Raw genomic sequence first — 22,234 nt, 5'->3', positions numbered from 1 at the left:
ATAATAAATATACCATATACATTGATGCAACTTTTCTAGCACAAATCTCTTCCATACGTAAACTTATGCTTTTATTACGTCGTTTAAGTACAACTTTAACTCTTCATTCATAACTTAACACGCGGTTGCTTAGAAACGTTAATAACTTAAGTATACAATAACGTAGTATAATGATATACCAGAAATGTTAGAATCGTTAGTAAACAAACTCGACGCAAACTGCATTAGTTACGTATTATGGCCGTCGTCCCGCCTAAATAATCACCATTACAATTGCACGCTGAGAATGTAAAGTATCCTATGTACGTCTTAATAAGAATATGTTGTTTATATAAAGATTATAAGGTGATGTTCTAGAATATTCTAACGCCAAATAATTGATGTTGGTGATGATTTTAAATTTCAAGTAGTCATTTTATTGGCAATCATAATGATAGCTATTGTATTTACAATGATTAATTAAACTCTTTGTCATTTATAAAAATGTACTTATTTAAATTTATCATTTTTAATAATATGGTCACAGATTCAACCGTAACCCTAACGGAAACTATCGATTATCCGAAATAAAAATCTATCCGTAACCGTAACCGATATAAATAAAATAAGTATTATAATTTTGTTTTTTCGTAGTATTATAGTTAAATTAACTACAATTGTACTTTCAAGCTATAAGTTTATTTTCTGTGACCTAACTAAATAGTAGCCTACAAATAAAGTCAAATTAATTTATTGCGATTTTTTCTTTTACAATTTTTAAGTAATTTAATATCCGCATCCATATCTAGAATATTAAAAATATTAAGTAATAAAATAAAAATAAAACACCGACCATCACAGACGCCAAATTGTGTATGTGTGTGTTGTGTATGTTAGTTACTTTAAAAGAAAACAAATACCAACAAAAGTTAAATTTACATTATCAATTTCATCGTTAATTGTATTACAAATATATGAAACAGACAAACATACAAACACAATTTATTTACGTATTTTTACCTTATACCATAGAGTTCATATTTTTGGACACATTATTATCAACTTTTTACAAGTTTTACTGCATCGATTCGTATGTAATCACTGTATAAGTATACTTTAATTGACGAGACGAATACTCGTTCAACCTGATCTGGACGCTCTTTGCGTAACACGGTTACTTCAGCACATCCCTCATGATAAAAACAATTGGGGTTATCGCGGCAAAGAAATTGAAATACTTGATTTTGTAAGGATAGCAAAATATCTTTTATCTGATTATATTACTCATAAGTTTGTATTTAGCAAAAAGTTATTGTTCAGTTCGCAGATTTTACTATAACTTATTAATTCTGTATTAGGTAGCTTTTGTGATATTAAGCCTTTAGTGGGAGGAATCCGACGTGACGGAGGCGCGAAGGCTGCGTGCGGTACTGGACAGTATTTGGACATGCAGCGTGACTTTATTATTATTTTACTTTATTATTAAATTACCTTAAGTTACAGGAGTAACATCTGCTAACTGTCAGTGAAAGTTCCGTCAAAGTCGGTCCAGCCGTTCCAGAGAATAGCCGGAACAAACAGACAGACAACCAAAAATTTAAAAAAATCTTATTTTGGTATATGTACCGTGTATACATATACAAGCATTTAGTAAAAAGCGGTTATTTTAATATTACAAACATACACTCCAATTTTATTATATGTATATAGATAAACAGTCTGTTATTAAGTAGTCCGGTGTCAAATAATCTTTCAACTTACAGGACATACTTAAATATTAACTGTTTTAGTATGGACTAGAATATTTTATAAACAAGAATTTTAATATTTCTATAAAGTTTAAAAATTACTAAATAACTCGATAAATGTCATCTTATCGTTTATTCCTAACAGTTTCATTCGTAAAATAAGGAAATACAATATGCCAGAAATAACGGATTACGATTTGTGTCCTTACACGTGACGGTATAAAATGAAATAAAATAAAATATGGCAACCTAAAAGCCTACATCTTCTTACTTTCTCGAAAACACTATATTTATAATTCATGGTTTGAAAATTCGAGTTTGAGAGATCGTAATTTTTTTTATATTAATTTTCCTAAGAATATTTCTACTCATTACTATGGCAACATCAATATGTATAATTTAATGGTTCTCTTGGGATTAATTACCTACCTACCACCCACCTACTGTTTACTTCAATATGATAAATAATTTTGAACTTTTTGATATTATACAAATCGAACAATTATTATAACAAATTACTATACTTATATGTATGATACAATCATTTAGCCGGAGCTTGGCATTGAGGAAAATTTATTGAGATTTCTCAGGATAGAGTCGTAGGAACATCTAACACTTATATATTATATACTATATATACTATATTTTATCGAACTTGGAGCAGAGAGGCAAAATTTTACCATTTTGCCCACAGATAAACTCTACAGCTTCCCAAGTAGGTAGTAAGACGTTTACAGCCTGCAAATGCCATGAAAATTATAAGCGATTTACATCGTTTTGAAACTGCGTAGGTTTTTACAATTATTTTAAAATAAGAAGTTACAGATTTATAGTGCTAACTTCTATAAATCTTCACTAACTATCGTGTTTTCCTTATACTTGATTTAAAATCTTGGTTTTCTTATTATTAATATTTAGAATCAAAGATGGATATTGGTTTTAGGATTAATACTTTGCAATAAGTGTAATGATACTATATTAAGTGTTAAACGTCGATTCATAATTTGGCTTTAGGGATTTGATAATACTTATTTTTTTTATTAATCGGCAAAACAATACTTAATTCAGCGTCTTATAAAAATACTTTTAAGTGATCAATAAATTTGCAACTTGTTTAGTAATATTACGTAATTTAAAAACAAAAAAATATATACTTTTTTGGCATATAATTCTTTCTGCTCAGTATAGTTAAGTCACAACACCGCAGTGATTTGAGGTGGTCCCTTTATTTTAAATCATATGAAACAAAAAAAAGCCTTACTCCGTATTTAACACATGAAATTATGTCTAACGACTTCCTATAAATTTAATAATTATTGGAACCAAAGTACCATACAAAATCTGACATTTCACGCTCGTGATTTGCACTCATTTTTGGGCTTCTTACTGTAGAATAACCCTAGAGGACACGACTTCATAACGTGTTTATATAGTGTGCTAGCTTTGAGTAAAAGAGGTAACAATATACAATTATTATTGCATTTTATTATTAATAAATTAAAATCATTTTGCACTTAAAAGTAAACAATTGGTACTAATTATATCTTAGTACGAAATTTCCTAATCTTATCAAAATTAACAAAGTAATCAAAACTTAAAATCATCATAATCTGATAAGGTTATTATTATAACTGATACGATAGATTCAGTATTTGTTAATCAGTGATACCAAGTAGTTATCATAATGGCGGAAAAAGTGAAAAAGTTTTTTAATATAAAGAGGTTGAACAGTCAAAGAGGTTTTAATGACCTAACACCTTCTCCTACTTTTGAGCCTCAAACCAGCCCACCGACTTTTAAACAAGCCATGCAAAATTCGTCTAAAACCAATAATAATTCTTCTACAGCGGATTTGATACCCAGGAAGTGAGTTGATACAACAATATCACAAAGTTTGTTAATTAAAATTAATTTCGGAGTGTATAGACGAATATTGTTTATTATCAGAAAAAATATCTACTTATATACAATATATATACTAATATTATAAAGAGGAAAAAAAATCTCAATCTTAAGAACTAATGATCAATTTAAAAAAAAAAACACTGGTAGAAAGTTATATTATTAATATATACACTAGTACTAGGACGGGGCGGGTTGCAAGTTATATGTATATATATATATATATATATTTATATATATATATATATATAAATATATATATAAATATAAAGCGATAGTTAATATTAAAGCAATAGTTTAACATCATCAGTAACAAATCCAAATCTAAGTTCTAAAACGATAACAAGGTGAATTTCATATAAAATATTATTAATTTAATTATTCGTTGAGCTAGCGGTGTTCGGGGTATTGTGTAAGTTCATTTTCTCGTTAATCTTAATTAAAAAAATACTTTAATCAAGAAATATTTCATTTTGTTTATATAAGTTAGATTTGCTTTTAAAATTCGTATAGAAACGACGTCAACGGCTCTTTACCTACATGTATCTCTAAAACGAACAGTAACTGATGTACAAAAATGATTCCTTAATTCCTAGCACTCAGTATTAAAATGTGTACCATACCAAAAGCATACTCGAATAAAGATTATTTAGACATTTGACTAACCAAAATTTCGTTTAAAAAATTCCCATCACAAATAAATAAAAAGTTCGATGTTCTGAAATCGTGTTTAAGTTAACAAAAGGAGTTCGTAATCAATATCCGTAAAAATTGTGAATGCAAATCCCGAATTCGAACTTGGCAACACACAATGTAAAAAACTGTTCATGTGTAAGGATGGAAATAAATTTAACAGTAATGACCAAGATTCGACATCGTTGGCTGAGCTCTTGTTTTGTATATTCAAATTCTTACGCACATTGTATGTAAAATATCATATATGTAAGTCGTAGTATATTTAAATTTTTCTAAATAAAGAACTAGCAGAAAAACTTTTACAATAAAAAAATGGCTGTCATTGACGGCAGATGTGTATCATCGAAATTGATAGTTTTTAAAAGCATTTATACCAAATTAAAAAACCAATGCTTATAGTTTTTTATAAAATATATGAGTGGTCGCGTAAATGTGCCACCATGTGGTAGCCACCGCCAATCTCATTGACACCGTAAACAATATTAATCATACCATATATTATCGCCAATGCGTATACAACCTAGGAACTCAGATCGTCCGTTTTGTAAGACGTCCCTTGTGCCTGTAATTACACTGGTTCACTCAGGGCGTTTCAAACCGGTATACAACAATAATATGAATTGCTGTTTGGTGATAGAATATGTAAATTATGAGTGGTCGGTACCCACCCAGACACGACACACTCTACCTCACATGTTGTGAATTTAAAGTAATGAGTACATTGTCAATATAATGTAATATAACATACGGCAATACTATTATTAATAATGTATGTGGTGATTATAATAATATATCGTTATAGTTTATAATTCTTAAGATCGTTTGTAATATATTTTGTTACAGTATTAGGTGGCCTTTGTCACTTTACCTGTATCTCTCTTTCACATTTCATCAAAATCCTCCTAGACGCTTTTATAGACTGAATGACATACATACAAACATATAAACTTTCATATTTATCGTAAGATATAAGAAGGATTATTTTTTGTGCAAATAAAATATATCATTTAGACAAAATTCGTCTAAACGATCTACGATCGACCTCTCGACGATCATTTTATCCACTAGATAAAAAAAGCATTGTTTAAAAACTTTTTTAAAAAAAATACTGGCGAATTGTTAATGTACTCCTTTTTGAAGTCGGTTAAAAAACAATTTAAAGCAACTTCAAAAATGCAGATACGGCACTAAATGTGAAAAACAACTCAATCGTATTTTTTTATTTAAATGTTTTATATGTAATACTAAATTGTCTGAAATCGGAGCCGAAGAGCTTTAAACATTTTTGTACATTTACATAACGGGTTAGCTCGCTACTGACACACACAAGCCATCAATGTTATTATTAAACAATACAATTTGTAATTAATTGATTAAAACTATATGCGTTATTACTGTTGTATACATTTGTACTAGTGAATGAGGAGACTTTTTGTAATGCCTTACTGAAAAAATATTAAACCAATATCCATAAAACTCATATACTTAGATGGAACGCGTTTCGGAGAAGATTTTAATATGATTTTAATATACATATAAACAGCTACAGTTCGAAGTTTCTTTCGTTTATAATTTAGATAATTCAAGTGACAAGAGAAACATTCATGGACATGGTATCGACTTCAGACAATTTTGAATATTAAAAACAAATATTGTAACTCAATTGTGTATTGACTCCTTATTTTTAAATCGATTTAATTTTTAACGATGTAAAATTTTAAGTTACATATTTAATAAATATTTCAATATTGAATGAGATCTAAATATATTCCTACGTTGATATAGAAATAGTAAAAACTAAACGAAATTTAAACTTTTTAATTTACAATGAGCACAAGTATACAAATCAAACTGTCGACCAAGTGTTGTTATTATTATATTATTGCTATACATTTGGTGAGCTATTACGAAATGTATTTTTTTTTTCATGTGCTAATGTATCTGCTGTTAGTTGTCCTACTAAAAATAAAATAAAATAAAATTGGTATCTAATCTTATATTCAGTACATATTCCATTTTAAATATTAAAATTATATAAAACTAGTAATCTTTCGTATTATACGTTCAAAAAACTAAAACCATACTTCGAAAACCCATTTTTCGTTGATCAATAGTGTTAATACACTTATTCTTTCATTATTATATTTGAGTGTATTTTTTTTATTTATAGAATGTCTGCAGGCGGCATCAAAGAACTAGTACAATGCTCTTTGTGTCTGGAAGTACTCAGCGAACCAAAAATGTTGCCATGTCAACATACATTTTGTTTTGCATGTCTCAAAACATATGTGTCAGGTTTGTAATCAGACTTTTTTTCTTTTTATGGCTTCTGCTTCGGCTCACAATAATTCCACATCTGCTCGCGTGTATTTGCGTGCGCGCGTTTATCTGCGTGCGTGCGATTGTGATACCTACAGAAATTTAGTAATGACATAATACATGTTAGACATAATATCGATATTTTATCATTAACATTTTTTAATTTTTTTTATTGAGAGGATGAAGTTTAAGATACACGTTATCCCCAAATCATCTTCCTTTTTATACATTAATTTGAATAAAAGTAAAGGAATCGCTATAATAAAAAACTATTTAGTAAATTATCTACTTTATTCAATTTAAAAATGACTGACTGATATACAACGCACAGCCTAAACCAGTGGGTCTAACGGGATAAAATGCCGCGTGTCACGAGGAGTTCCTATTGAAACGTAGGTGAGCAGTAAGAAAAGATTTAAAAAATAAATCTTACGGAGTATGGGAATGAATGATCGTATAGAAATTCCTTACAAAATATGGTAGAAATAAGGGTATTAGTAATCTTATATTAATATTAGATAGTTCATCATCCAAGATGATATATTTTTAGTAATGGTAGTTTACCATCTTATACGCTTTTTACTGTTTGAAATATGTATTAAGGCACCTGATTATGACAAAACTCTTGAAAGAAGAAGGTTTGAAAATGCATCTCCTCTGATGGTGAAATTTGAGGTAGGTTATGCAGATAGTGTGCTGTGACTGACCATAAAATGATTATGAGCTTACCAAAAAAACTAATATTTAAGAAAAACTGATGGGTTACTGAATAAAAATCCAGGGCTGGGGTATCGCATCGGACATACGGCCAGTAATATAAAAAAATCACATGACTATACAAAATTAGGCCAAATTCAAAAGAACGACGAGCTTACTAAAGAGTGACCATCTTACCAAACTATGAAATAAAATATGCTTTCAGTTTGAAATCAATACGGCATTATAAATATGTATACAGGTTAAAATCGACATTCTAGTTTATATGGGGATTGGTACAACAAATAATTGTTAGATTAATAAAGAAAAATGTTTCCATTGATTAGGACAACTTTTCTGATACAATATTTTCTTAGAATTTGCTCATGAATGTAGATAGGAATTACGGAAACAAATAAAAAAAAAGCTTAAACGGATTAAATAATAGTCTTCCTATAAAGATTTCCTTTAAAACGATATAAAATTAAAAATCGAATACTTACGAATAATTTAATCTAATCTTGGCATTTATTACGTATTCATTTATTAATACCGACAACTCATTTCGCAATGATTTGACGATTTTACAACCGTCGATCTTGTTACTTATTTTACAATTTCAAGATCAAATATGTGGTATGTTTGAATTAAATAATTGACCGAGACGTGTCTGATGTGACGTACTATGATTTCTTCATTTTAACTAGCAAGAAAATGTGTTTCTTTTCCTTTTTATATTAGCAAGCTTACAAAGTATTTTCAGGGTATATTGTTATATTGTTAATAATAATCATCCGTTGTTCATTAATGTGTAAAGCTTTTATTTTTTTGTTTATTTTAGTAATAACAATGCAGATTTCTTTTATTTGTTGATTTATTATTACTGAGTGTACATTTTTTAATTACGTTAATAATAAAACGAATCGCAAAACATATTCTGAAATTAAACAGCTTCTCAATAAAGGATATAAATGCTATAAAAAATTGGATAAATCTCAATCGAATGGTAAAGTTTTTTTATTTAATAATAAAGCAGTTAATATTTAAATGTAATTAATTACAGATTTACCGGTTATTTCGTGTCCCATCTGTCGTACTAGAATACAAATTCACGGACCGAGCTTTGTAGAAGATTTACCATCGAATCTTTACATAGATACGCTGTTGTCTATGATCGGTATGAGTGTCACCCCGAAGACGGAAACACCCCCAGTCACACCAACGAATATGAGTTCAGTTGAATTGTTTGCTGCTGGTATAAGATGTAGCCACTGCAGATCCATGTGTGATAATTCCGATATTTCCTCGTGCGAACATTGTAAACAGGTATGTTTAGTAATATTACGTCATTTAAAAACAACAAAAAAGATACTTTCCTGGCATATAATTCTTACTGCTCAGTATAGTTAAGTCACAACACCGCAGTGATTTGAGGTGGTCCCTTTATATCGGAAATTACGCAAAATCAATAAACAAGATAAGATACTTCTGGGTACATGTATCTTTATTATCATTAGACTAATGTTATCAATGCAAAAGTGACTATGTTTGTTTGTTACCTTATCACGACTGAACTATTGAAGCGATTGAAAATAATAAAACTTTACATAGAGAAATGTATGAATAAGAATCAGGGCATCAAAAATGACATCAAAAAAAGGAAAAAATCTATAACGATGAGAAAAATAGACACTGACGGGAACTACACCGTAACTATATTTATGGCAACGAAGCCAAGTAATAAATAGTCTTATTAATTCGACAGTCAATGTTCGACACCACCGTCTAGTATTTATAAGCCAATTTGATTCGCTATTTTGATGGTACATCATTTTAATCTTATGCCCATTGAAGTCAATTTCGCTTTAGGAGATCCACTTTCTGATATTTTAAGATCGAGTTCTATGTCTAATTTGAGTTTTGGCTACTCCGAGAGAACTTTGGTCACACCTACGTCTTTCACATTAAATATATGTAAACATAAATCGTATAAATTCAATCGATCTAAGTATTTCAGTGTTCGGTAATATTCGATCAGACCCAATAAATATGGTTCTGCATCACCGAATATTAATAATAAGTAAACGAGATTCGTTGCAACTTCCAATACTGGTTATATCGTCTGTTTATTTATGCCTTGATATTTTAGAACTATTGCCGAGTCTGTTGGTCGCAACATTTGGAAGACATGCGTTCACAATTGGGATCAATCTTGAAAGAATTGGATTCAGCGGCAAATAGATTAGAACATAAAACGGAACATCACAAGGTATTTTAGCTAACTAACAAACTGTATTATCTAGCAAAACGAATTATCGTGCTATATACCTAATTATATGTTATCCTTTTATTGATTACTGATTGCTAACGATAATTTAGATAATAAACCGTTACGCGTTTAATAACGGATGAGATCTGCGTTTTGACGACACTGCAAAGAAATAATACCAAATTTTCAGGACCGTTGCGATCGAATTATAGAACAAATAAACGTTACAGCAGAGGAGAAGATAAATGCTATTCTGGAAGCGAAAATGGAGTTGTTAAAAGAAGCGAAAAACTTGAAAAATATTGGAGATATGTCCGCATTAGCTCTGAAATCGTCTTTGGATGAGGCTTGTCAAGTAGCAACTAATGCAATGGACGTCACCCGGAATACCAGCGACCGTGAAAAGGTAATAATTTTTAAATAACTGTATGTTGTGTCCGGTCGCGAGTTTGAGTATCCGAAACCAACAATTTTGATGGCGAAATATGCGAATATTTATCATATTTTCGATATTTACAGATACCGAAAATCTAACTTGTCATAAAATGAAAATCAAGTAAAGTAATTTATGTATTATTGAAATATTCGCTTACTAGCTGTTTACCTAAATGAAAATGTTGAGTCCTTTATAAAGACTTGTCATTTGAGTCAATTACACAACCGTGACCGGAACTTGATTAAGAAATATTATCTCCCACATATACTTTATTTAAGATAATCTCAAAATTTACCCAACTTTTAAATATTAGTAGCAAATACTTTTTCTTTCTGATATATATACAATAAAATACATATGTGATTATTTTGTTTAGGTGAAAACTTTTATGAACTTACACGAAAACACACTACAACTGTTGTCGGAAGTTTCCAAATGGGATTCAGAGAAATTTGCATTCGACAAAGAGAACTTCAGCATAGAATCAGATACTACAACTCCATGTGACGCGGAATCAGACGATCCTGTACCCGAGGCTGCCAAACAGTATGACCCAATGGAAAGTGAGGGAAGTCTGATACTTCATTACAGGTAAGAATTAATTAGGTAATGGGAAAGATAATCTATTTTACAAAAATGTTCGCTATTATTGTCAATAGATAAATCACTATTTTAATTTTATTATATTAAGAAAAAATATCTGGATATCTCGTTCTGCTACTTAAGTACTACCTTCGTACAAGAGTATTTTATTCGTAATCCATGATACGGCGTAGTTGATGCATCAGTAACCGTTAACTACACGAAGCCGTATCTGTCATTCTTTATCCATATAAAAATAGACTATGGAGTTTAAATAAAAAATACCAACATTTCTAGATCCCGCAACTTCGATCCCCATTATATTTGGCGGAAAACATCTCGCCCTGCAGGAATAGGTGTGAGTCCTTGGAATAATCACCTCTACATCTGTGGGATGGACAGCCACTGTGTGCTGGTAGTAGAACGGTCACAGGCCAAGATTATCACCAGACTGTCTTGTGATGAGATGCTTTGTCCAGTACAGATTGCCTTCATGAAGAGCCTAGGCGAGATTTATGTTACAGGTAGATATTTTTAACTGATTAAAATACAAACTCACGTGCCTTTTATAATGTGTTTTAGGAAAAATAACAACGATAAATAGTTGAACCACAGAAATAATATTTAAAAAAAAAATAACTTATCTAAAATTAAATAATTTTATAATCTTCGAGAGGCATGTCAATATAAATTCCATTGATGTCTTAGGCCTTAGATAACATAATTTCTTCATTTGATTGCTTCTGCTTCTACTTTTAATTCTTATAAGAAACAGGGGGCCATTTGTACTATCATATAGCGGTTATGGTACGTTTCCGTTTCTATTCCGATCCAATTTCGACTATTACTGACAAAAAATAAAACTCAGCTTAATTATAACTGCTTAATCTACTCGCTTAATCTACTTATTTATATTAGTTATGATATGATGTCGATTATATTCCGATCCAACTTCGACCGGACTTCAACAGTATTGTTGTTTAAGTAGAATAGGAAAATGGACGAACGGCTACGATTACGTTTCGATTGCAATAAAGTAGCAATTTATTAGTAGAATTTGAAATTAGCGATCTTTTTATCCGTTACTTTAAATAGATTACATTGAAAATGTTTTATTTCAGATAAATGGAAACATTGTATCCATGTGTTTTCCAAAGACGGTGATTATATAAGATCTATAGGTCAAAAAGGAAGTCGCGGGGGTATGTTTCGTTCACCGGAAGGGATCGCCACAGATAACGCAAATCATCATATTTACGTCGTTGATACCGGAAATGATCGAGTACAGGTGCGTTAAAGTTCATTTAACAGTGTATAATTTTATTACCTACAAATTATATGTTACTACTATAAATGTATTCACTCACGAAGGCGCGCTCTTCCACGCAAAATAATTCTCAGTTTGCGTTTGTATGTGTAAACGACGGACGAGCTTACAAGATATCTTAGTATGCATAAGACGATTAGTCATCTCAATAATCAGAGTATAGACAGCAAAAAAATATATAAACAAAAATATATTAGATTTTATTTGTTAAGTTTATTTTATTCAAACGCCGATCTATACACTAGTTAGGTTTACCCACTAGTTAATCCACGATAATTAATTATTTAAATACGCTTTCGGTTGTCAATCAGTTTATTACTAAAATCAAATATAATTACGTTAAAAATTATACGCATTTCTACAAAACAATTTCAGCTCTCTGTATGCATTAGGCATATTTCAAATAGTTTGTATTAAATTGTACCAGTTGTGTTGCGTGCATATTGGTCGTCTCACAACATCAACATTCCATTCGACACGCTCAGAGACTATCCGTCTTTTTAAATGTATTTTCTTATTATATTAGCGGTCCTGTTGAACACGTGAAGCTTAATCGACGCTAAAGTTATAGTTATAAATAATTTTCTGCTCGACGCTATGGAAGACGTCGGGATGTTCCCGTCGGCTAAAATTCTACTATAGTTGAAGTAAACTATGCCCTTAACAGATTGTCTTTGACCCAATAGTATGCACATGTACGGGATGTCACTGACAAATTTCTAAGATATACTTCTGGCACAAATTCAAACTAAAATTAAATTTTAAACCCACCAGGTAATCGATGCCGATGGCAAATTCTTGGACCAATACGGAGTAGCTACAAGACCACAAGCTATACAAACATCGAGCTTATGGGAGACAAAAGATATGCTCTGTACAGAATTCAATGCACCAACCGCTGTCGCCATCACAAACGACCGCGTTATCATATTAGATAGTGGCAATCGTAGAGTCAAAGTGTATAACAAGCAAGACAAGAATAAGATCTTGGAGTTCGGCTCATTGGGTCAGAGAAAGGGACAGTTCAGGCAGCCAGAAGTTCTAGCTGTTGATCCAATGGGTTTTATCCTTGTAGGTGATTCGGGTAATTGTAGAGTCCAAGTTTTCAAGCCTAGCGGTCAATTGGTGAGAGTATTTGGAAGACTCGGCACAGATCCTGGGAAGTTTGGGTGGATTTCTGGTTTACATGTCACTAAGCAGTTAGATATTATTGTAAGCGATGCAAAGAATCATAGTGTAAATTTCTTCTAGTTAGTCTAATAAAGCATGTATATTTTACTAGAAGTGTACATATGAAAACAAAAGAATGACAGTTTTTTAAGTAAATTTATAAATGCAGCAAGACCTGACAAGGATACTGATTTTACTTGATACGACTAAAACTATCGTTATTTTTTCCCTGTATGTTTAAAAACGTTGCGAAAACGTCATATTGTGGATATCGAAGTTCAATACCTTTACAATAAAATATAGTATGTATAGTAAAAATAAATTATTTTGATCTGTAAATCAATCGTTAATATGTTGGCATATTCTAATGGAAGGATTGACAAACTTTAGATTTGCATATAACATGCAATTTGATAATAGCTTTGATATATTGTGCTCTACAGACAGTTCTTGATTAATATATCTATATTTATACATACATACATATATATATATACATATTAAGTTCCGATAACTTCTTCGCCGACATTCGAATCGCCTGTTTTAACGAACACACAACCAATATCATAGATTACAGAGATTTCTCCAATGATATAACGTCAAAGTCGTTTGTTTAATTTAGTGTCGAATGCTTTAATTATTTCTACTTTATATTCTTCTTACAAAGTTCTAAAAACAACAATCGCAGAATTAAATTATTTTTTACGTGCAATCATAAATTGGGACCAAATAACTATGTAGAAATATATGTATGTATATTTTTTTAAACGTTGTTACTGAAATATTTATTTCTTAATTGTTTAATATTTATTTATGTTCTTTGCGTGTAATTAACTTTAAGGAATATAGACGTATAACTAGGCTGCTTGGTGGTCACCTTTGTCCATAAGATTCTCCAAGAGACATAAAAATATTACTTACACCATCAAAGCACCGGTAATATATTGCTCTATGAACATAGTAAGCCTAACCAGTAATTTGTTCTGATATGGATAAGGGTATATGTAATAACAGAAACACATTGATTGAAAACAATTTCATTTATAACCATTTTATTACATCACTGGTTTACAAAAAAAAAAAAATAAAGATACTTTAGACATTAAGTTGTTAAATCTTAAAAATAAATAAAAATTAGATTCTTGGAACAGATCCGTTTTATTTATTTGAATATACCTAATAATTTAAAATTAAAAGGTTTATAGTATATGGCTTGCCATTCCCAAAAGTATTTTTAAAAATCAAAATAATATAAGCTATCCTTTTCCTCTTTCACGTCTAAGTGCATTATAATAGGTGATTTTTTGTCGCAAATTTCTCCCTTCGAAATAATCTCTACAATTTTTTTTTTCATTAATTTTAAGAATAAGGCCATTGAAAGTGTAGTAAATATACAAATACGTAAATGTAAAAAAAACCAATGTTATATATGATATATTCATAGTCAAAGTGCGTTATTTTAAAGGCCTAAAGATCAAATTAAATGTTATTACAGAATAGGTATGCCGACGGGCAATTGGGCGATCATAGACATAGTCTTAGTGATATTAACCACTACCACCACCAAAACCAACACCCTTGGGAACTAAGACTAAAATCCACTCATCACATATTATTTGGTTTGGTAGAATGTTTAAGTAGTATCTACCCAAACAGGCGTGCACAAAGCCCCACCGCCAAGTCAAGTTTAATTTAATTGCATATTAATATTCCTTTACTATTATAATTAATTTTAATAAACTGGATAAACGTAAATCGACAAATGCATTAGGTATTTTTTACCGAACTTTAGTCCGAGTTAGAATTTGGTTTAATCTGAATTTGAAATTAAATTAAATTTGAAATTAATGATAAAGTAAGCGACTGAGGGCATTAAATCTGATTTTTTATGAATAAAATATGAATTACCGTTAAAAGAAACGCACTTTAACTATGAATGGTCTTGTAACAATTAATCTCAACAAATTAAAAGGTTACATACAACATATTTTAATATAGAAAAATAAATCTAATAAATGAAGTAAAGAAACAGAGATTACCTATTTTTTTTTTTAATTTAAAAATGTAAATATGGCGAATCAGTCTCGACTAGGTGGTACAAATATTTATCTATAATTATTTACACTATCGAAACTGACTTCTATCAAGACTTTATTTAGTGTCACTTAAAAACTAATGAGAATTCCTTTATCGTTACAAAATATAATAATACTTTAAGTCTTACTAAAATATTCAATAATGGAATTGTGACATTTAAGAAAAAAATTAAATTATAAATATAATCTTTAAAAATATAACCTCAAATTTCTTAATTTTATTCAACACAGTGCAGCAGCCACTTTATAAATTCCTTGTGTTCCAACAGTAAACAAGATGCATTCAACAATAGATACAATTGTTTAAATTAATAATAGTATTGTTATTGACGCGTGTCAGAGTTAGGATTGTTTATATAATTTGTTATTGCTAGTTGGTATTGTAATAGATAAAATAACTTCTTTGTCTTATTTAATAAAATGTATAGTTGATTGGTAGCTATGATTGATTTTACCTTGTCTCACAAAAATCTTTGCTACAACCTTGCATATATTTATGATACATTTAAATATGATTTAATATACTGACAAAGCTACATATATTATAAAAAACAGATGTAATATTTTGATACCTATTTTGGTCGACGTTTTTTTATTTAATTCTTTTAATTTAACTGGGCATATTTTTTTAATGATACATTTCTTAGTACCACATATGTTTGACAAGACTTTAATATAAATTTAAAAGATTAAGATTTTTTTTATAACAATTAAATTAATAAAATGAACTTTTGTCACAAAAATATGTGATTTTTCATTAGTCATAATCAAAATTATAGACAAAAATAGAGATTCATTTAAGCACCTATATTTAACAGCACCATACTTGGTACATAATTCATTGTAATAAAGAGTTTAACCAGTGATTTGTGACAAATATTTATATTATCATAGCCAAAAATTAATGGCAGAATAAAAATATATTTGGTGTTATGCAGGCCGCTAATAAAAAATTATGAACAAATGGCATATTGTCTATTAAACTATATAATCTAAGAAGATCTACAAGGCTGGCACCTACTTACAGGATGACTTTCACCAAGCACAACTGAATCTGATTCTGCTGGTGGGCCTTCACTATTATCATGTTGCCGCTGGAAAAAAAAGTTTTTATATGTCTCAAATATTATTTATTTTTTTGAAAATTATAAAATTTTTGATATAGAACTACTGTAATTTTACCTCTTTTTAAAACTTAGCCTTGAATGTAAGATAAAATAAGAAAGAACATTAATTTTTTGCTTACCTTCAGTTCAGTTGCTAAACTGCGAAAAGTATCCTCAACATTTGTGTTATCTTTAGCTGAAGTCTCCATCACAAACATAATTTCAGGGATATAGCGACAAAATGACTTTGGTTCATCTGGCTCAACTTCACGTTGATCAGTCAAATCACACTTGTTTCCAATTAATGAAACTATAACATTGGATGATGTGTATCTTCTAACTTCTTCAATCCACTTTTGCAAGGATAGAAATGTTGACCTCTTAGTAATATCATACACTGGAAAAAAAAATGAGAATATCATAGTAAAAAAATCTACATTAATAAATGCAACATATTTTATGAGTTCTTTAGCTGATAAAAGTATTGGGCCAATATTCATGAAACCTATATCAGAACAAGCAGCGAGTTTTGGAGATTTTAGTATATAATTCAAAGCATACATCTGCCGATGGTTTTATTTATTACTGAATAATTTATTCATATTCTACTCTCATGTAACAATTCCTTGTAATTGTTAACTGAAGCTTAACACTCTGTTATGTAATAAGTTTATTAGATTTGAATCAGCTATATATCCAATTACACGAATAATTAGAAACTTTGCTTTCTTTACTTCCAGCAGTTGCAATAGATCCTATTTCTCAATAAGGTATATTTATCCCCATGGGGCACATTACCTAATAATGTATATTAATGTATTATTAGCCCCACGTCATATTATCTTATTTTCTATATATTTGTGCAATCAAATAAAATGGATGCAAATAATTATTGTATGTTGAATCATAAAATAAAGCGATAGTAGATAGCATATTATACAACGTACCTATAATTACTCCATTCGCAGACCGATAATAACTTTGTGTTATCGTTCTAAATCTTTCCTGTCCAGCAGTGTCCCATATCTGAAGCTAATTTATTTTATTAGAAATGAATGAACTTATCGATCTGCAAGCTCTCTAATAATTAATTATTTACAATACAAACCTTGACCTTCTTTCCGTCCACTATCAAAGTTTTCATTGAAAAGTCTACGCCTATTGTATTACCGTGTCTCTCTATGAAATTACCGGATTTCAATCGTTGCACAATACATGTTTTACCCGTGCCACAGTCACCGATAAGAACTATTTTAAATAAATAATCAAATTGTTCATCTGGAACACTCATGAGAGTGTTAGGATTACGATTAGTCATGACTATTTTATTGTGATAAAATTTACAAAGATTTATGTTTACGTTGTTCACTTGACAATCATTTCTCAAATATTGTTAAATCTCTGACGTTTAACTCAATATTGCTAGAGTTTTAATGTATGTATGTAATTAATTAATATTTATGTATATAGTGGTTGGAACACATAGTACGAATGTGTTAGAAAATAATAATTCCTTGCACTAAAGATTTGAAACTATCTGAACTGATGGTGAAAAACAAAATATGCCTGAGATAATCTGTTACACCGATTGATTTATTCAAGTGATATCTCCGCATATTCTCATTTCCTATTAACCGTAACACGTTCGTGATATAAAAACTAAGAATATTATAAATATTAAACACAAAAAAATTGTTACATATTGTCGAGTTCTAATATTCCGGTTTTTTATTTCTAAGTATTTTATTTAGTAAGATTTTTCTATAAATTAAAATACACAATTATTTTAAATATCTTAATCTTAGTATTTTCTATTAAAAACTTACTTTTTCTGTTATAGAATGTAACTTTTATTTATTTTTATGTAAAGCTGGTATTTAAAGAAAAAAATATTTTTTTTTTATTGTCTGTTGTCTGAGCTATGAACTTGTCAGGTGTCAAACGATCTTTCAAACAATACAAATCCGTAATTTGTATTTGTTATCATGTTCAAATGTCAATTAAGGATTTAATTTTAAAACAATTAAAATTACGATAATGTTATCTTTTTAAAATCTACTAAATAAAAAACATAACAATACTTAAAAAGGAAAAAATGAGTCTTTATTACGTGTATTTCATTTTTACTTTCTTAGTCACAATATATATAAGCAATGCGATTGAGGTATGGTTATCATAGATATGATAATAGAAAGACACATTTTAATATAATTTACTATAAATTAATATTTTTAGATTCCAGAAAAGTTTCAAAAGTCAAACCATACAAACAATTGGGCTGTATTAGTCGACACGTCAAGGTTCTGGTTTAATTATCGTCATGTGGCTAACGTGCTGTCGATATACCGCAGTGTGAAGCGGCTTGGTATTCCTGATAGTCAAATTATACTCATGATATCTGACGACATGGCCTGCAACCCGAGGAATCCCCGTCCGGCTACAATTTTTAATAATGCACATGAACAAATTAATGTTTATGGAGATGATGTTGAAGTAGATTACAGAGGATATGAAGTGAGTATGAACTTCCCCTCTATTATTTAATAATTGATCTATAGTTTGATGGAACTTTGTTTTGTGTGCTTAATTATTAGTTAATTTTGACTGTATACAGAAGTTTTGTCTGTCAAGAAAAACTTGATTTAATGTATTCCAATAGTTCCACTAGATTATTAAAGTGGATGTGCTTGGCATATACACTTATGCACTTTCTTATATCGTTGGCTTTTATACATTGAGATATTCGAAATTGTTATGAATGATGTCAATTATTTAGCAAATAAAATTATAATTAAAACCATTTCAACATTGTAGGTTTCAGTTGAGAACTTTGTACGTCTTCTTACTGGACGTGTGCCACCTGACACACCAAGGTCAAAGCGACTTCTCACTGATGAGGGTAGTAATATTCTTATCTATCTCACTGGGCATGGCGGAGATGGCTTTTTAAAGTTCCAAGACTCTGAAGAAATAACAAGTCAAGAATTAGCAGATGCTCTAGAACAAATGTGGCAGAAAAGAAGGTTTATAACTTCATATACTTATATGCTAAAATAATTTGTAAATGTAACTGGTTTTTGACTCAACTTAATGTGTACCTCCTAGTTTAAAGGACTACTAAAAACAAAGGAGGTTATTCATATCTGTGAAAACCATCATTAATGAACCAATATGGGGATATTTTTTAAATTGGGAATATTTCCTATTTGATCCTATTAAATTGACTGTTTTGTTTAATAAAATTTTATACTGTTTATAAGTTAATATAAGTTAAATTAATGATTATTATTGTGTATGTTTTAGATATAATGAAATATTTTTCATAATTGATACATGTCAAGCATCATCCATGTATGAGAAGTTTTACTCCCCAAATATACTTGCAACAGCCAGCAGTTTAGTTGGCGAAGACTCACTTTCTGTATGTATAACACTTTAATGTTCCCATATATAAAAAGTAAGTAATATGCCATAATATATTTTTTTTTATATAATTATCTTTTTATTTCAGCACCATGTTGATTCTGCAATAGGTGTGTACATAATAGATAGATACACATATTATGTATTGGAGTTTTTAGAAAATGTACATCCTAACAGCAAGAAGACGATGTCTGAATTTGTAAGTAATATTAGTATATTTTATATATTCAGTTAATCCAAGTTAACAAAAAACGATTGAGTAGGTATATATAAATAAGGTTTAATAAATTCTTGTGAAATAACTTCCTATAATATTTTTGGAGATTTTTGTAATGCCTAAATGATAAAACTACTAAACCAATATACATAAAACTTATTCCAGATAATGTAACGCATTTTGGAGAAAGTATTAAATTTACATTATTATTATATATATAATAATCTTATATATACCACTCATTGATTAATTACGAAATCTCAGAAATTATAACACCTACAACCTTGAAATTTGTCAAGTAGGTTCGGATTTTACGAAACTCCACCCATAAGGAGGTAAATCTGGGGTGGGATGTCCGTGATTTATTAATTTAGCGCGGGTAAAGCCGCAGTTTCAGTTAGTAAGTATATAAGCCGCAGTACCTGCTTTAATTTTAGACTATTAAAGTGAAAAGTGAATTTCATGTTCTTGTATTGTTTAAATGAAATACCATATCTGTTATGAATTATTAAAACATATTAATGAAACACACAATGCTATATATTATTGCAAATATGATATTATATTTTCTTATTCATTTTATTAATTTATATTTCTAGCTGGCTGTGTGTCCAAAAAGTGCGTGCTTATCAACTGTGGGTGTTCGAAGAGACCTTTTCAAACGTGATCCCAGTAAGGTTCCAATTACAGACTTCTTTGGGTCGGTCAGACAAATCATTATTACCACAGATCCAATTGACATTCAAGAAATACCAAAGAGGAAAAAGCCTATGTCAATGTAAGTTTCTTAACACTATATGTTTAATAGTTTATATATTATTATATACTTTAATCCTTTTTTAAATAAAGAATTATTATTACGTTTAAAATATTATCCAAAATTTTATAGAAAGTATTAAAGAAACAATAGAAAATATTTGATATAAAACTCAATCCTGCAACTGTTAAGTTTTTGTCGTCATTTGTCGAAATATTTATAATATTTCGACAAATGACGACAAAAACTCGATTCGATCGATTAGTTAATTATTTAATTTGTCGTCTGCTAATATCATAAGACTCTTTGCTGGGCCGTTTTTTTACTTTTTGTCGTAGTTTGGCGGACGTGCATATAGGCCACCTGCTGGAAAGTGATTACCACCGACCATAGACAATGGGGCTGTAAGAAATATTAACCATTCCTTACATCACCAATGCGCCACCAAGCTTGGGAATTAAGATGTTACGTCTCTTGTGTCTGTAGTCACACTGTCTCGCTCACTCAGTACTGTTATTAGGCAGCAGAATATCTGATGAGTGGGTGGTACCTAACCAGACGGGCTTGCACAAAGCCCTACCAAGTAATAGGTAAAATAGTAATAGTAGGATAATGAAACCTGTATATATACATTAATATCTTTGTTTGATTTTTGTAAATATTTTTTTACAGAAACAAAACAAAAGTGCCAGAGAAGAGAGAGTATCTACCGCAATTCCCAATGCATTTAGTCAAAACAACTGTTTGAATAATTATTAGTATTAATATTTATATTTGAAATAATAAAAGATTTCATAAAATATGTGTGGTTTAGTTTTTATCAGTTATTTCTTATAAATCAGTCAGTTATATCGTATTGCTTATTAAAAATGCTATATATCTGAGATTAACAAACTTCGACAGCACAGACATCGACATCTGACTGATTGATATAATAATAATATAAATTAAAAAAAAAAAACTTAATAATAATTTTAGACCCGGTTCTATATCAAGCAAGGCATTTTGTTTATACAATATACCTATATCTTTAATACAATTTGGATGTTCCCTTAGTCCACGATAAGTTTACGGACTGATCACGAACACTGCGGGCAGAATGGCATATATTTTGTTTTGAATTTAATTATACTATATCGGGCTTCAAATTCTTAGCGCTCCGTATAAGATAGTTCTCAGTTCTTGATTAATATATCTTTATTAATAATATACCAATGAACTACTTATATCAATCGAACGAATTAATTAAACATCTAAATAGTCTGACGATGTATTTCCGTTTGGTTTCTGCCACGGCGTCAATGCTACAAGAAGTCTATTTACCAACTACGCAAGATATATCATAGTGACCAAGTTGATACGTAAACAGATTTTTTATTCATAATTCGATAGAACGGTCGATCCACAAACGGAAAGAGTTCAGACGCAGAACCAAGGACTTTTCGATTTTTCGAGGTCCATCAAAAATAAAAAACAAATCAATTTAAACGGATATTTATTTCTTTATAAGT

General features: G+C 29.8%; 3 protein-coding genes across 3 annotated transcripts; 2 read left to right on the top strand and 1 right to left on the bottom strand.

The window, feature by feature from the left end:
• Positions 1–3,403: 3,403 nt before the first annotated feature.
• Positions 3,404–14,541, top strand: LOC125070546 (RING finger protein nhl-1-like). The gene is made up of 9 exons (XM_047680452.1): positions 3,404–3,593; positions 6,496–6,620; positions 8,404–8,666; positions 9,490–9,609; positions 9,800–10,015; positions 10,422–10,636; positions 10,925–11,151; positions 11,749–11,915; positions 12,729–14,541. The coding sequence occupies exons 1-9, from the start codon at positions 3,412–3,414 to the stop codon at positions 13,203–13,205; spliced, it is 1,992 nt and encodes a 663-aa protein (XP_047536408.1). The 5' UTR covers positions 3,404–3,411; the 3' UTR covers positions 13,206–14,541.
• Positions 14,542–15,463: 922 nt separating this feature from the next.
• LOC125070374 (ras-related protein Rab-43) lies at positions 15,464–17,707 on the bottom strand. Its single transcript, XM_047680215.1, has 4 exons — positions 17,435–17,707; positions 17,274–17,358; positions 16,467–16,723; positions 15,464–16,314 (listed from the first exon to the last, which is right to left on the bottom strand). Exons 1-4 carry the CDS (start codon positions 17,642–17,644, stop codon positions 16,213–16,215), a joined length of 654 nt encoding a protein of 217 aa, XP_047536171.1. The 5' UTR covers positions 17,645–17,707; the 3' UTR covers positions 15,464–16,212.
• Positions 17,708–18,298: 591 nt separating this feature from the next.
• LOC125070386 (putative GPI-anchor transamidase) lies at positions 18,299–21,523 on the top strand. The gene is made up of 7 exons (XM_047680231.1): positions 18,299–18,490; positions 18,562–18,840; positions 19,141–19,349; positions 19,630–19,747; positions 19,838–19,948; positions 20,566–20,744; positions 21,396–21,523. The coding sequence occupies exons 1-7, from the start codon at positions 18,422–18,424 to the stop codon at positions 21,469–21,471; spliced, it is 1,041 nt and encodes a 346-aa protein (XP_047536187.1). The 5' UTR covers positions 18,299–18,421; the 3' UTR covers positions 21,472–21,523.
• Positions 21,524–22,234: the final 711 nt, after the last annotated feature.

This window comes from Vanessa atalanta, chromosome 17 (assembly GCF_905147765.1).
Source record: "Vanessa atalanta chromosome 17, ilVanAtal1.2, whole genome shotgun sequence".
Classification (NCBI taxonomy): Eukaryota; Metazoa; Arthropoda; class Insecta; order Lepidoptera; family Nymphalidae; genus Vanessa; species Vanessa atalanta.
Note: the sequence above shows the minus strand (reverse complement) of the source record. Positions and strands in the feature narration are given on the sequence as shown.